General features: G+C 32.4%; 2 protein-coding genes across 4 annotated transcripts in view; one reads left to right on the top strand and one right to left on the bottom strand.

Moving 5' to 3' along the window:
• Window positions 1-1,776: 1,776 nt before the first annotated feature.
• LOC114327712 (pickpocket protein 28-like) overlaps window positions 1,777-12,179 on the bottom strand; it is a 62,488-nt gene continuing 52,085 nt past the window's right edge. Inside the window, exon 11 of the mRNA XM_050655437.1 lies at window positions 1,777-2,079. Within this exon, the coding sequence (XP_050511394.1) occupies window positions 1,848-2,079 (232 nt within the window). The 3' untranslated portion in view covers window positions 1,777-1,847. The remainder of the gene's footprint in view (window positions 2,080-12,179) is intronic.
• On the top strand, window positions 6,133-11,056 carry LOC114327713 (coenzyme Q-binding protein COQ10 homolog A, mitochondrial-like). Of its 3 annotated transcripts, XM_028276419.2 has the most exons (3): window positions 6,265-6,414; window positions 7,377-7,478; window positions 10,567-11,056. In XM_028276419.2, exons 2-3 carry the CDS (start codon window positions 7,420-7,422, stop codon window positions 11,009-11,011), a joined length of 504 nt encoding a protein of 167 aa, XP_028132220.2. In that variant the 5' UTR covers window positions 6,265-6,414; window positions 7,377-7,419; the 3' UTR covers window positions 11,012-11,056. The 3 variants fall into 3 exon arrangements, with proteins under 3 accessions (XP_028132222.2, XP_028132220.2, XP_028132221.2); XM_028276421.2 differs by lacking the exons at window positions 6,265-6,414; window positions 7,377-7,478 and adding an exon at window positions 6,133-6,257; XM_028276420.2 differs by lacking the exon at window positions 7,377-7,478.

The following is a 12,179-nucleotide window of genomic DNA, read 5'->3' as shown; positions in this document are numbered from 1 at the left end:
GCGCTAGAGATTCCATAGTGAACAAGAAAGAACAAAGAATTGTATTTATAAAATACCTTGTGAATGCGAACAATTTTATATAGGTGAAACGTCAAGACCATTAGACGTTAGAGTAAATGAACATCAGTCTTATATAAAAAATAGAGAATTTGATAGATCTCAAATATGTCAACACGCATGGGATAATGAACATATAGTTCAGTGGAGAGATTCAAGTATAGTCCTAAAAGAAGCAGATAGTAAAAAGAGAAAAATCAAAGAAGCGGCTCTAATTATGCTACATGAAACCAATTGTGTCGCAAATTCCTCGGTAGAATGCAGTAGGATGTGGTTACCCATATTAAAGGAGGAAGTCAATAGAAAGAAAATACCACAATTAGTAAATCAGTAACATATCGAGTTAGTACATATCTAGTATTTTAGTATTATTTAAAATTTAAAATATCAAGTCAGAATTTGGTATTAGTTTTGAGAGTAAACTAAATGTAAACCCAAATACTTACGATGTCGGGATAGTATCACGAGGTTTTTCCTGGTTTTCCCTCGTGATTTACTATGGAATCTCTAACGCGAGAATTTCAGTGCCACCGTTGCATTTGGTTGTATTTTTAAAGACAGATCACATGCTATGATTTTTTGTGGCGGATATTCTTGAGTTGGGATTGATTTCATGTAATCGAATGAACTATCTTTTAGTAAAGTCGTCCCAGGAATGCAACTCATCAATATTGGCAATATCATTTTAAAGTCGTCTACTTTAAAATGTATAATACGTGTCTGAATTGCCGATATAAATGAGTCAGATTAAATAAATTATTAGAAGAATTTTTTACTAAGCAACAACATTTTTGTTTATTTAGTATTATTTTGTATTTTGACAACGACACCCGACTTGGGCGTCGAAACGTTAATAAAATCATTTTTAGGTAAAATTGTGGCTTATTTCCCATTTGAATATACTTGATTATAAAAATGCCACAAGAAAATAGCTTCAGAACAACTGTCGATGAATATTTGCAAGAAGGTCCTGAAATGTTATGTGTGGTTGTGAGATAGACTATTGTATGGTTGTGAGATATGGACGTTGAAAATCACAATGCTAAACAAATTAGAAGCATTCGAATTGTGGTGCTATCGACTTATCTTAAAAATATCGTGGATTTCGCACACTTCCAATGAAGATGTTCTTCAAATGGTGAATTCAGAACGTTTGCTCATAAACATCATAAAGAGGAAAAAAACAGAATACTTCGGCCATATAATTTGATGATCCAAATACCATCTACTTCGACTTATAAAATAAGGAAATGTGGAGGAAAAGAGATGGATTGGTCGAAAGTCGAAAGAAGCTTTTTGGCTGCGTAATATTCTATGGTAATATTACACAATGGTTTGGCTTCACAGTAGAAGAATTATTTCGCGCAGCAGCAGATAGAAACAGAGACATGTTAACAATAGACCAGGCTAGGGATATGCCACTCAATGCATCGGGGTGTAACGCCAATATCATGCAAGTACGGTGGTCTAGCTATCTTTGTCTGTCGTACGAGTTTGAGCGTATCTACCAAGAGGTGGGAGTAACGGAGCGACACAGACACAGAGGCGGCGGCCATCATATGCTAGAGAGAGAAAGCTAAGCGCCGGTAGAGAGAGATAGATAGACCACCGACCCGAACTGCTCCGCGTTACGCTATTTTTCGGACCTGGCCTAATCTACTTGTTATTATATCTATGGATAGAAAGATATTTTTAGATAAATTGAGAAAAGAAATAAAATAATTTGTATAATTTTATTACAAAAATAATTAGTTTAAACATAAAGCAATTTTATTTAAAGCTAGCAATTTTTATTCCTTTATTCCAGCCCAGTTGTATCTTCCAAATAAAGCCACGTTACAGATTATTCGCAACGTTAGAAAATAAACAATTTCTATCAGAGATAGCAGCGAGAATCCTACGAATAAACCCAGTAAACCACCGAAGTTGGCCAAAAAGTCGGTGATTCCAAACAGCTCGTTTCTTTCCATGGTCACAAACTGGTTGCTTTTGAAGTAAATTTGAAAGGAAGACATGTGTTTCCTAAAATATAATATTCGTTTAGAGAAATCTATAAGGCTAAACAGTATTAATAACTTATATGAGTATTAAAACACTTATACTTTGAAGATAGCTTTGGGTCTGAAAACCGAAACGTTAAAGAGAATGGTGTAATCGTACAGTTTGGCAATTGTACAACAAGCAACTTGGCCAACAAGCTACTTGAAGAAATCTTAAATAATAAATTTGTTTATTCATCTTAATATATTAAGAGATAGCGTTACCTTTAAAAGCAAATCAACATACCACGATCTGATATACTACTCTAGAAATTGTAATATCCCTCTTTCCACAAAATCCTCCATGTTCGGTTTTCACAAACCGCTCCAAAGTTTTAGCGTAGTAAACAGTGGTGGATTTAGGGGGGGGGCTAGAGGTGCTGTAGCACCGGGCCCCCAGGTTGAAGGGGCCCCCAGAAGACCTACACATTTGTCTAAAATTACGTATTTGGCATTCTGACGCGCCGTCGTACTTACCCTACCAAACTCCTCTTATTTATTGTAAAAATTATTTTGAAATTATTGTTGTATTGACAATTTCATATAATCTTTTTTCTGAGAGAAAAGGAAAGGAACACCCGATAACCACCCTTTTATGACATGACATAAATGGCAACAGATTAGCAGGTATACTTTTACATCTCCTTTTCGGAAATCTTACAATACAATGCTTTTAAATCGCTCTGAAAGTTAAAGGTGTTTGACAAAAATAGATGTCTTTCAATGGGTGCCATAAAGTTAAGAAACGAAATATAAAATATACCTACTTTACCCTTTAAGCTTAACAACAAGTAAAGCTTTTGTTTACAACCAAGTAAAGTACCTGAAGAACGTTAAAGACGACAATTAGTAATTCATACCTACTTGTGTTGGCGTTAGCTTTTAGTCATTTATCATTAGATTGTGAATCGTGAGTTGATGCTGGTGAATTTTATTTATTCGTTTCGGATTAATTTTTAGCTCTAGTGTTTGTGAGTGCTAATTAATATTGTTTAAATACATTACGTTTATACGCTTGTAACTACCTATAATGTCACTTAAGCAGCATAAAAGCGGAGCCGCTAAGCGAAAGGCGAGTTTATTTACTTAATTTATATTAGCGCAACTTTTAGCCTAATCAATTAAAAAAACATAATTTAATTCCGAACAGTTTTTGTCCTTTTTTAAAACAAAGTTTGGGCAAAATAAAAAGATATTTTTGAAAAAGGATACGCTTCAGATGACGGCACAATTATTTCAACAAGGAAAAGCAGGTTAATTTTTCTTATAAATTGGTTTTTTAAACTTTAGCCTAAATTAATGATTACATAGAGGCTTTCACAATTTTTCTTTAAAAACCTAATGGGACAACCTTTAATTTGAGACTTTGTAAGTTCGTTTTCATGCGTAATTTATTTAAATAATTAACAATAAACACTGAATAATTGGTTTTTAAAAATAGGGTAATAGTCGGTAATACACACAGAAAAAAGCTTTTACAGCCTTGCAAGTTGCAATAAGCACGAAAAGTTGTCTTATGTTTTACATGTATTGAAATTTTATTTGATTGGTATATTTAAAGAATAAAAGGATTAAGTAAATTTAATGTTTTTGTTGTGACTCATTGTAACATTGTATGATTTAATAAAAATATATGCTTCAAAACAATCGATCAAAAAGCAGTAAATTTGCATCGGGGTTCGAATCTGTCTATGCAATTTTAATTTTTTTCAGGCAAAAGAAGAAAAACTTAGCATAGTTCAAAAGTTACCGAAATTAATCTTGTTTTTTAAGAACCAAGGAGAAAACAACGCCAAACCTCTGTTAATTACGCACGATGACAAGGAAATAAATGATTCAATTGATGTTGCATCAACAAGCAAACCCCATTTGACAGAAAAAGATGAGTTGAGTGAAAATTCTAACAATGATTCTAATTTGGCAGCGTCCACATCCTCTGGGTTTTTAGTTTCTAATGATGTATCATTGTGGCCAACAACTCTAACAGATGCATTTCGATCAAGTTGTGTAGAACAAGGCTCAGAATATTTTCAAAACAATGATGGCGTGTATGCAGCTTCCAAGCGTAACTTCAAAACACAAAATAAAGTCTTTCCGGTAAATTATTTCAAAAAAGAATAAGCAATGGAGAAACTGTACCTCGAAAATGGATCATGTATTCACCTTCAACTGGAAACATCTACTGTTTCGCGTGTAAGCTTTTTTCGGTAAAAAGTGTAAGTGCGTTTGCTCACCACGGGTTCTCAAACTGGGGTAAAGCAGAAGAAAGCACACTTTCTCACGAAAATAGTGTAGAACATCGTGAGAGTATGTTTTTATTGTTAAATAGACTTAATTTAAAGAATCGTATAGACAAAAGCTTAGCTAATCAGTTTATTCAAGAAACTGAGTACTGGATGAACGTGTTTAGAAGGGTAGTTACGGTCGTAAAATTTCTAGCGGAAAGAGGCTTATCATTTCGTGGTAGCGTAGAAAAATTTGGTGATAGTAGAAATGGAAATTTTATGGGAATACTAGAACTAATTTCTGAGTTTGATCCTTTCCTTAAAACACACATTGAAAGGTATGGCGGTAAAGGTAGTGGACACGTGTCATATTTATCAAAAACTATATATGAACAGTTTATTGATATTATTGGCGGTGAAGTGAAAAACAAGATTATTGGTGAAGTTAAAAACTCTAAATATTTTTCTTTGATCGTGGACTCTACGCCCGATATATCACACACCGACCAACTTTCAGTGATTATTAGATATTGCTCTTCTAATAAAGTTCATGAACGTTTTTTGACATTTTTACCTGTATTTAGTCATACTGGTGCTTCTTTGAGTAGTGTAGTTTTAGAATTCTTAGAACGTCATGATATTAACATTATGAATTGTCGCGGTCAATCTTACGACAACGCGAGTAACATGTCTGGGAAATACAAGGGACTTCAAGCGGAAATTAAAAACAGGAACAACCTTGTATTTTATGTGCCGTGCTTTGCACATTCTTTAAATCTAGTGGGTCAATGCAGAAGTATCTCATTTCTTCATGTTTTTACAAAAATTGTACGCTTTTTTTGCTAGTTCAACTCATCGGTGGGATGTTCTTACAAGAAAGATGCAAGAAAATCGTACAAAATTTACACTGAAGTCACTTTAAATTTTATTTTATCTCTTCCTAATTCCGAGAATTCTGTAGTAACACCTAAAGACATGTTGGATATTATTATCGAAAAAGACCTTGTTTCAGTGTTTTCAAATACCTATATTGTTTTAAGAATATATTTAACTATACCTATCACGAACTGCGAATCCGAAAGATCATTTTCAAAATTATGCTTTATTAAAAATAAATTAAGGTCATCAATGGGCGAGAACAGATTAGTTTCGTTATCGATCTGCTCTATTGAGAATGACGTATTGGGGGAAATTGATTTTGAAAGTGTCATAAAAGCATTTGTTGAAAATAAACAAAGAAAAAAAGCGTTACCTTGTCTTAGCCTTGTATCTTCTGCATAATTTTAAATGTACTGAAGTTTATATTGTTTTAATTTTTAAAGTGCCTTGTCAAAAAAAAGTTGGGTAGGGCCCTCTACAAGAATTAGCACCGGGCCCACTAATGAATAAATCCGCCCCTGGTAGTAAATTTCTATCAAAGATAGATACAGAGATCTTGATGAATGTTTTTCCCTCTCTATCTGAGTTTCTTGAAAGTGAAAGGTTGCTGTTTGGCTAAAACAGCTCATCTTCTTCGGTTTTATTCCTTCGAAATTTTCTGTACAATTATTTTCCACTCTTCCCTATTTATCGATCTTGGTTTATCTTCTTTCCATCTCAGGTCAATTTTTCAGCTCTCTTGCCTTCCGTAACATTAGAACAATAGGTAGATAAGATCTTCAGTATTTTCCTAAGGTTTTGGTTTCTGGTACATGTCCAAGTTTAGTTTATCATCCTTTCTTTTTATGATAGTTTATGATTGATATTGTGAAAATTACATATTCTTAGAATAATAGAGATATCGTTGTTAGATTATTTTTTTACCTTTTGCTGGTTAAGTGGGTTGAATTATGTGCTAATGTTTAATTTAATATTTATTGCGCATTGTATAATTAATTATTTGCCTATAAAACAGTTGTTGAAGTTGTTGATCTCGATGTGATAAGTTGCGGAGTAGGTAAGTGACTACGATTATCCCAATCACACATAGCGATAAAAAGATTTTCTTTCGCTATTATTTTACATAATATTTAGATTGTTAAGTATTATAGGCTATGTTTTCTATTGGGACGTTCTAAACATTTTAAACATTTTTGGCTGTAACAGTTTTTTGAGTAAGTATTAAATAGTTTGTGCACTGCATCAGACTGCATCATTTGTACTCATCACATAATAATATTCCTTATGCTGGAAAGAATCTATTAGAAGAGTACTTCTCGTTATAGCGTTAAGTACCTTCATTTCTGTTGTTTCAAGTAATCTTGCGGAAGGTTTAATATGCAAGATAGATATATAGATATACATAGTTTGAATCTATATATAGGTATCTACTCAGGCGCGGATACAGAGGGGGATCAAGGGGTCCATAGACCCCCCTATTTTATTTAGTTTATAAGTATTTTTTTTATTATTTATTATTGTTTTGTGTCAACCAGAGCTCAATTCTTTTGATACCATAGGTATCTGAGATGTCTGAATTTTATCCTTAGAGTAAGTGTGAGTCGTATGGCTAAATCTGGACAAAAAAATATTTGCGGTACGTCTGACCCCTCTATTATGAATTTCTAAATCCGCGCCTGTATCTACTTATAGATAACTCAATAGTCTTTAAATTATTATGAATAATTGGAGTGTATATTCATTAACATGACTTTTCGTTGGTACTAATCATAAATGACTAAAAAAATTTAAAATAAATATTAAAACTTTTATTTTAATTAATGCAGTTTTATTTTATTAATAAACTGCATGTGCATATTTTTCTAGTTTCTAGTTTGAGGTACCTATTTATTATAAATATTTACCATAGATAAGTGTGCTTGGTTGAATAGTTACTGTACAACCCAATATAGCTACTGTGGTTGTACAGCCACTTCCAATAGAAGTCAAAATTTAGCCAATGTAGCAAAAAAAATAATTACTAAATTTTCAGTGAACAATATATAAATACCATGCGTTAGTGACGTTTTTTCAGTTTTTTGTCACATTATAAATTCATCAATTCAAAATGTCATGTTTATACTAACCATGTAATGCAATATTTTAAATCATCAGCAAAACACATTTAACATTTAAGGGTCAACTATGAAGTCAATCTTGTAAAAACACCGCTTGAAACTATGGTTCTAAATTATTTGTTTAAAAGGAGGCCAGAATATAAAGCTAAAAAATTACTATGGTAAGTGTACATCAGCACCTATAAGAAATCATTTTGCTGGATTTCTCTTTACTTCCAAGTCTTACAATATATGTCCTTCTCTTTTTTCAGTTTTAGCCTGGAGAACAGTATTGTTCTATTCTGCTCTGTGAACTACTTTCGTTCTTTATTACTTTTTTATTATCGGTGACTTTAAACACTTTAAAGTACTTTCTATATTGTCTCTTTATCTTTTACGGAGCATTTAATCATCATTACTGGTTCTCAATTCTTTTTGGGACTTGATTTGTTCCATGATTCTTCTCCGTTCTGACCTGTTTCGTGTTCTTTTCTCCATTTTTTATTTTTAATGATTTTCCTATTTTCTATTTGTTCTATGTATCTCTGCTTCAGTCTTCCTCTGGTTCTTTTCCTACTGGCACTTGTTTGCCTATTTTGTTTGGTATTTTGCCTTATTCCATTCTTTCCACATGTCCCATCAGTCCCATCCAACACGCCGTCCTATTTTAATGAATATGTTACGATATCTGGATCCTTGGCCTCCTCCAAACTATGCCTCCAACCTTGCCAGTTTCGCGCCAATCTTCTCCAAGTTCTAACGCCTAACAAAATTTGCGCGTCCTGTGTCACTTCATCCTCTCACCTTTTCCGTGACCTTCCTATTGATTTTTCGCGCTGCATTTTACCATCTAAGGCTCTTTTAGGCAATTTTTTGGTCTCTATTCTCACTACATGACCAGTCGTCCATTGAAGTAATTGAAGTTTAACTTGTAGGGCAGTCAATGAGGGTATTTGGCTCCGAATTCCATCCTACTACATCGATTTACTTGATATTTTCACAGTAAGTAGGGAATAGCTCAAGAAACAAAGTCTACCCTATGCCGATGTGCGCTTTTATCTTGGGGGTGGTTCCCACCCCTTCTCGGGGGTGAAAAATGTTTTGGTTAAAATAGCCACGGAAAAGGCTAGAGAACCTAATTTTAAGCAAAAATTGTTCTATAATTATTTTTTGAAAACTCAATACTTTTTGAGTTATTCGTGGTTGAAAATTTGCCATTTTCATTGAAAAATTACACCTTTTCGGACGGATTTTTGCGAATACCTTAAAAACTATGCATCTAACAAAAAAACTATATAAACTATTTCTGTAGGTTATAAAAAAACAAAGAGATTTGTTCCTTCATAAATCTTCTAGTTAAAATACAAAGAGGGGTATGGTAGGTAAGAACAGTTTGTTTTTTGCTGCATGCTCAAATCGGTTTATTCAACTTGAAATAACAGAGAAACTGTCGATTTTAGGTGTATAATGATACTAATAACTTTTGTAGGGCTTGAAAACACCTTTATAATGAGTAATACTAAATGGTATCATATTCAAACTAAGTGAGAGATTCTGCAAAAAATTTGATGACTAATGTATTTTAAGAAGAAATGAGAAGTGTATTTAACCCCGCATCCATCAGAACTTAAATACATCGTTTTCCTTCTACAATACTTTTTATTATAGTGTTGTTTCTATGTTCAAAAAGTTGGACTGGATTAAAATGAACGGTTTTTGAAAAAAATAAGATTAAATTATAGAGCGCATTTTTAAATTTTCTTAAAAATCTTCTTTTCCTCCATGTAACTCGAAAAAGATAAGAGATACGAAAAAAAATACCACACAAAAATGTAGAGCTTTTTCAGATCTAAAATTTCTTTTTATTTTTCATTACTGTATCTCTTATCATTTTCAAGTTACATGGAGAAAAATGAAGATTTTTAAGATAATTTAAAAATGCGCTCTATAATTTGATCTTCTTTTTCAAAAATCATTCATTTTAAACCCGTCCAACTTTTTGAACATAGAAATAACACTATAATAAAAGGTATTGTAGAAGGAAAACGATGCATTTACATTTTGGTGGATGGGGGTTAAAATTACTTATCATTTTTTCTTAAAATACATTAGTTATCAATTTTGTTTGCAGCATATCTCGCTTAGTTTGAATGTAATGGACCTCTATATAGCTCATTTTAAAGGTCCTTTCAAGAACTACAAAAGGTATTAGTACCATTATACACCTAAAGTTGACCGTTTCTCTGTTATTTCAAGTTGAATACACCAATTTGAGAATGTACCAAAAAACAAACTATTTTCACCTACCATATCTCTTTTTGTGTTAAGTATAACTAGAAGATTTATGAAGGTAAGTGTCTCTTTGTTTTTTTATAACCTACAAAAATGTTTATAGTTTATTTAGTTAGATGCATAGTTTTTAAGGTATTCGCAAAAAACCGTTCGAAAATGTATTATGTTTCAATGAAAATGGCCAATTTTCAACCACGAATATCTCAAAAAGTATTGAGTTTTCAAAAAAAATTATAGAACAGTTTTTGCTTAGAATTAGGTTATCTGGCGAATTCCGTGGTAATTTTAACCAAAAATTTTTCCACCCCTAAGAAGGGGTACCTAGAAATGCGTAGAAAAAAGTTACAGAACAATGTTTGTGAAATAATGGGGAAAATGGCTCAAAAATGCTGTGAGTGGCCAATTTTGAAAAATTCTATTTCGGAAACTGTAAATCCTAGAAACTTTTACGAAACTTGGTTTTAAAAAGGAAGGATGGAAGTTATTTTTCGCTGAAGCAATGTCTATACTTATATCCCCGTAGAAAAAAGTTATGGGGCAAGAAACAAAATTGCTTTCTTTCGTGTTTTTTCTCGCTTTTCTTTTGAATATAGTTTTGTAAAAAAAAACTTTTGACTTTAAAATGTGATATTTCGATAGTAAATTTAACCAGGAACAATTTTCCTGTAGACGTGTTTGTACCAAAAGTGCATAGAACTCACCCTAATTCAACCTGTGCCTAGGGACTAATTCACCACTTTCTCAAAGACGCACCAATTTAAATGGTAGCACTCCACGGTTTTTTCAAATTTAGAGGTCCATTGACCATATGAGACAATAAAATCCCGTTAACGTTGTATGTAGTTCCTTTTAGCTCTCTTATTTTGAACATAATCAATAGCCTATAATACCAAAGCTTTTATTTACTAAACTATTTGATTTAAACGGCCTTTTTTTGGTAATTACAGGATTTACATAATGAAATATTGTATCTTTTAGTTTCTCCAAAGAACAAATGTACGAAGTGGTATCAGACGTCCAAAACTATTCAACTTTCTTACCATTTTGCACCAAATCAACGATCCAAAACCAAAATCCAGATGAGATAAGAGTAAATTTAGAAATCGGTTTTCCACCAATATGCGAAAATTACACATCAGTTGTCACAATGAACAGACCAAATGTGGTATTTGCAAGAAGTGCAGATGGGAGGCTCTTCGAATACTTGGAAACTGTTTGGCGGTTTAGCTCTGTTCCTGAAGGCGATCCGATGACGTGTATCGTAGATTTTTCTATCAGGTTTAAATTTAAAAATGCTCTTTACTCCCACGTGGCTTCGATTTTTTTCGGGAAGTTGGTGAAAAGCATAGAGAATGCTTTTATTTACGAAGCCGCGAGAAGGTACGGGAAGCCTTCTGGTGTCATAGCTGATTTACAAGATTGACTGCACTAGGTTGCCCGAATATACATCAATAAACCATTTAAACTATTTGTTTTTTATTCAACTTATCTAACTATCTGTGTATTCATATGTAGATAAGTTCATTACAACGAACCATAATAGTCTGGGCAGATTATCGGAGAATAGGCCATTTTTGGGAAAAGTTATTTACCAGCAATTTTATTGCTGAAATCGAATCTTATGATTGTATATATTAATAATATATGTATGCAAAGTCCGTAGATATTGTGCTATTTTTTTATAAACAAAATGGCGTCCGAAAATCGTGTTTTTTTCAATTTTTGCTCTATAACTACAAAAATTTTAACTTTACACCAAAAACACCCAAATAAAAATTCATCGTAATTAAATTCTTCATAGAGGCGTGTTTTTCCCGATTTACTTAGACGAAAATCTTCCCCGGAAAATGCGGATTTTCCCAACAAAATCTTTAATTTTCAACTAAAATTTTAGATAAGTAATTGTTTATCAATAATTAAATAACTTGGTAATATAAATTCTCTTTTTGTATAGATTATAATTCCAGAAGCCGATGGAAATTGAATAAACAGTTTAGCAACAATTGAACTGTTGATTAAAAATTTACGGTCGCTATAATAACCACAATAATTATGATACATAAGAATAACTATGATTTTTGTATAAAAAGACACTGTACCTATCTAATGCACTTTAAAGAATCGAAATTGGACTATTTAAGCGGCCTCAGGAATATTTTAAAATTATAAACAATGTTTTGGCTTATAAACAAATTCGGGAAATATTAAATTAAATTAAATCATGAAAACGGTATTGGAAAAAAGCGGCAGGACGCTTCTTTTAAAACAAAAAACGTTTAATTGTGATAAGTGGTTCCTGAGATACAACCGGTCAAAGTTGACCGGGATTTACGGCAAAGATATAAACAATAGGATCGTAATTTTCAAATCATCACCTTTTTATTTTTGTCCTCTTTCTCCATACCAATTTTCATATCTTTAAAGTACTCATAACATAAATTATTATAATAAAAACTATTGATCTTACGAGTGAAAATTGCCAAAAATACAAAAATTCCAATCAAAAATTAGGTTGGAGAAAATGTAATCTCAAAGTTCAAAATCGGTATACGTTAAAAAAATGCATTTTCTCGGCTTCCCATGGAGCAATT

Source organism: Diabrotica virgifera, chromosome 7, assembly GCF_917563875.1.
Source record: "Diabrotica virgifera virgifera chromosome 7, PGI_DIABVI_V3a".
Classification (NCBI taxonomy): domain Eukaryota; kingdom Metazoa; phylum Arthropoda; class Insecta; order Coleoptera; family Chrysomelidae; genus Diabrotica; species Diabrotica virgifera.
The sequence above is the reverse complement of the archived record's forward strand: the minus strand, read 5'-3'. Positions and strand labels throughout refer to the sequence as shown.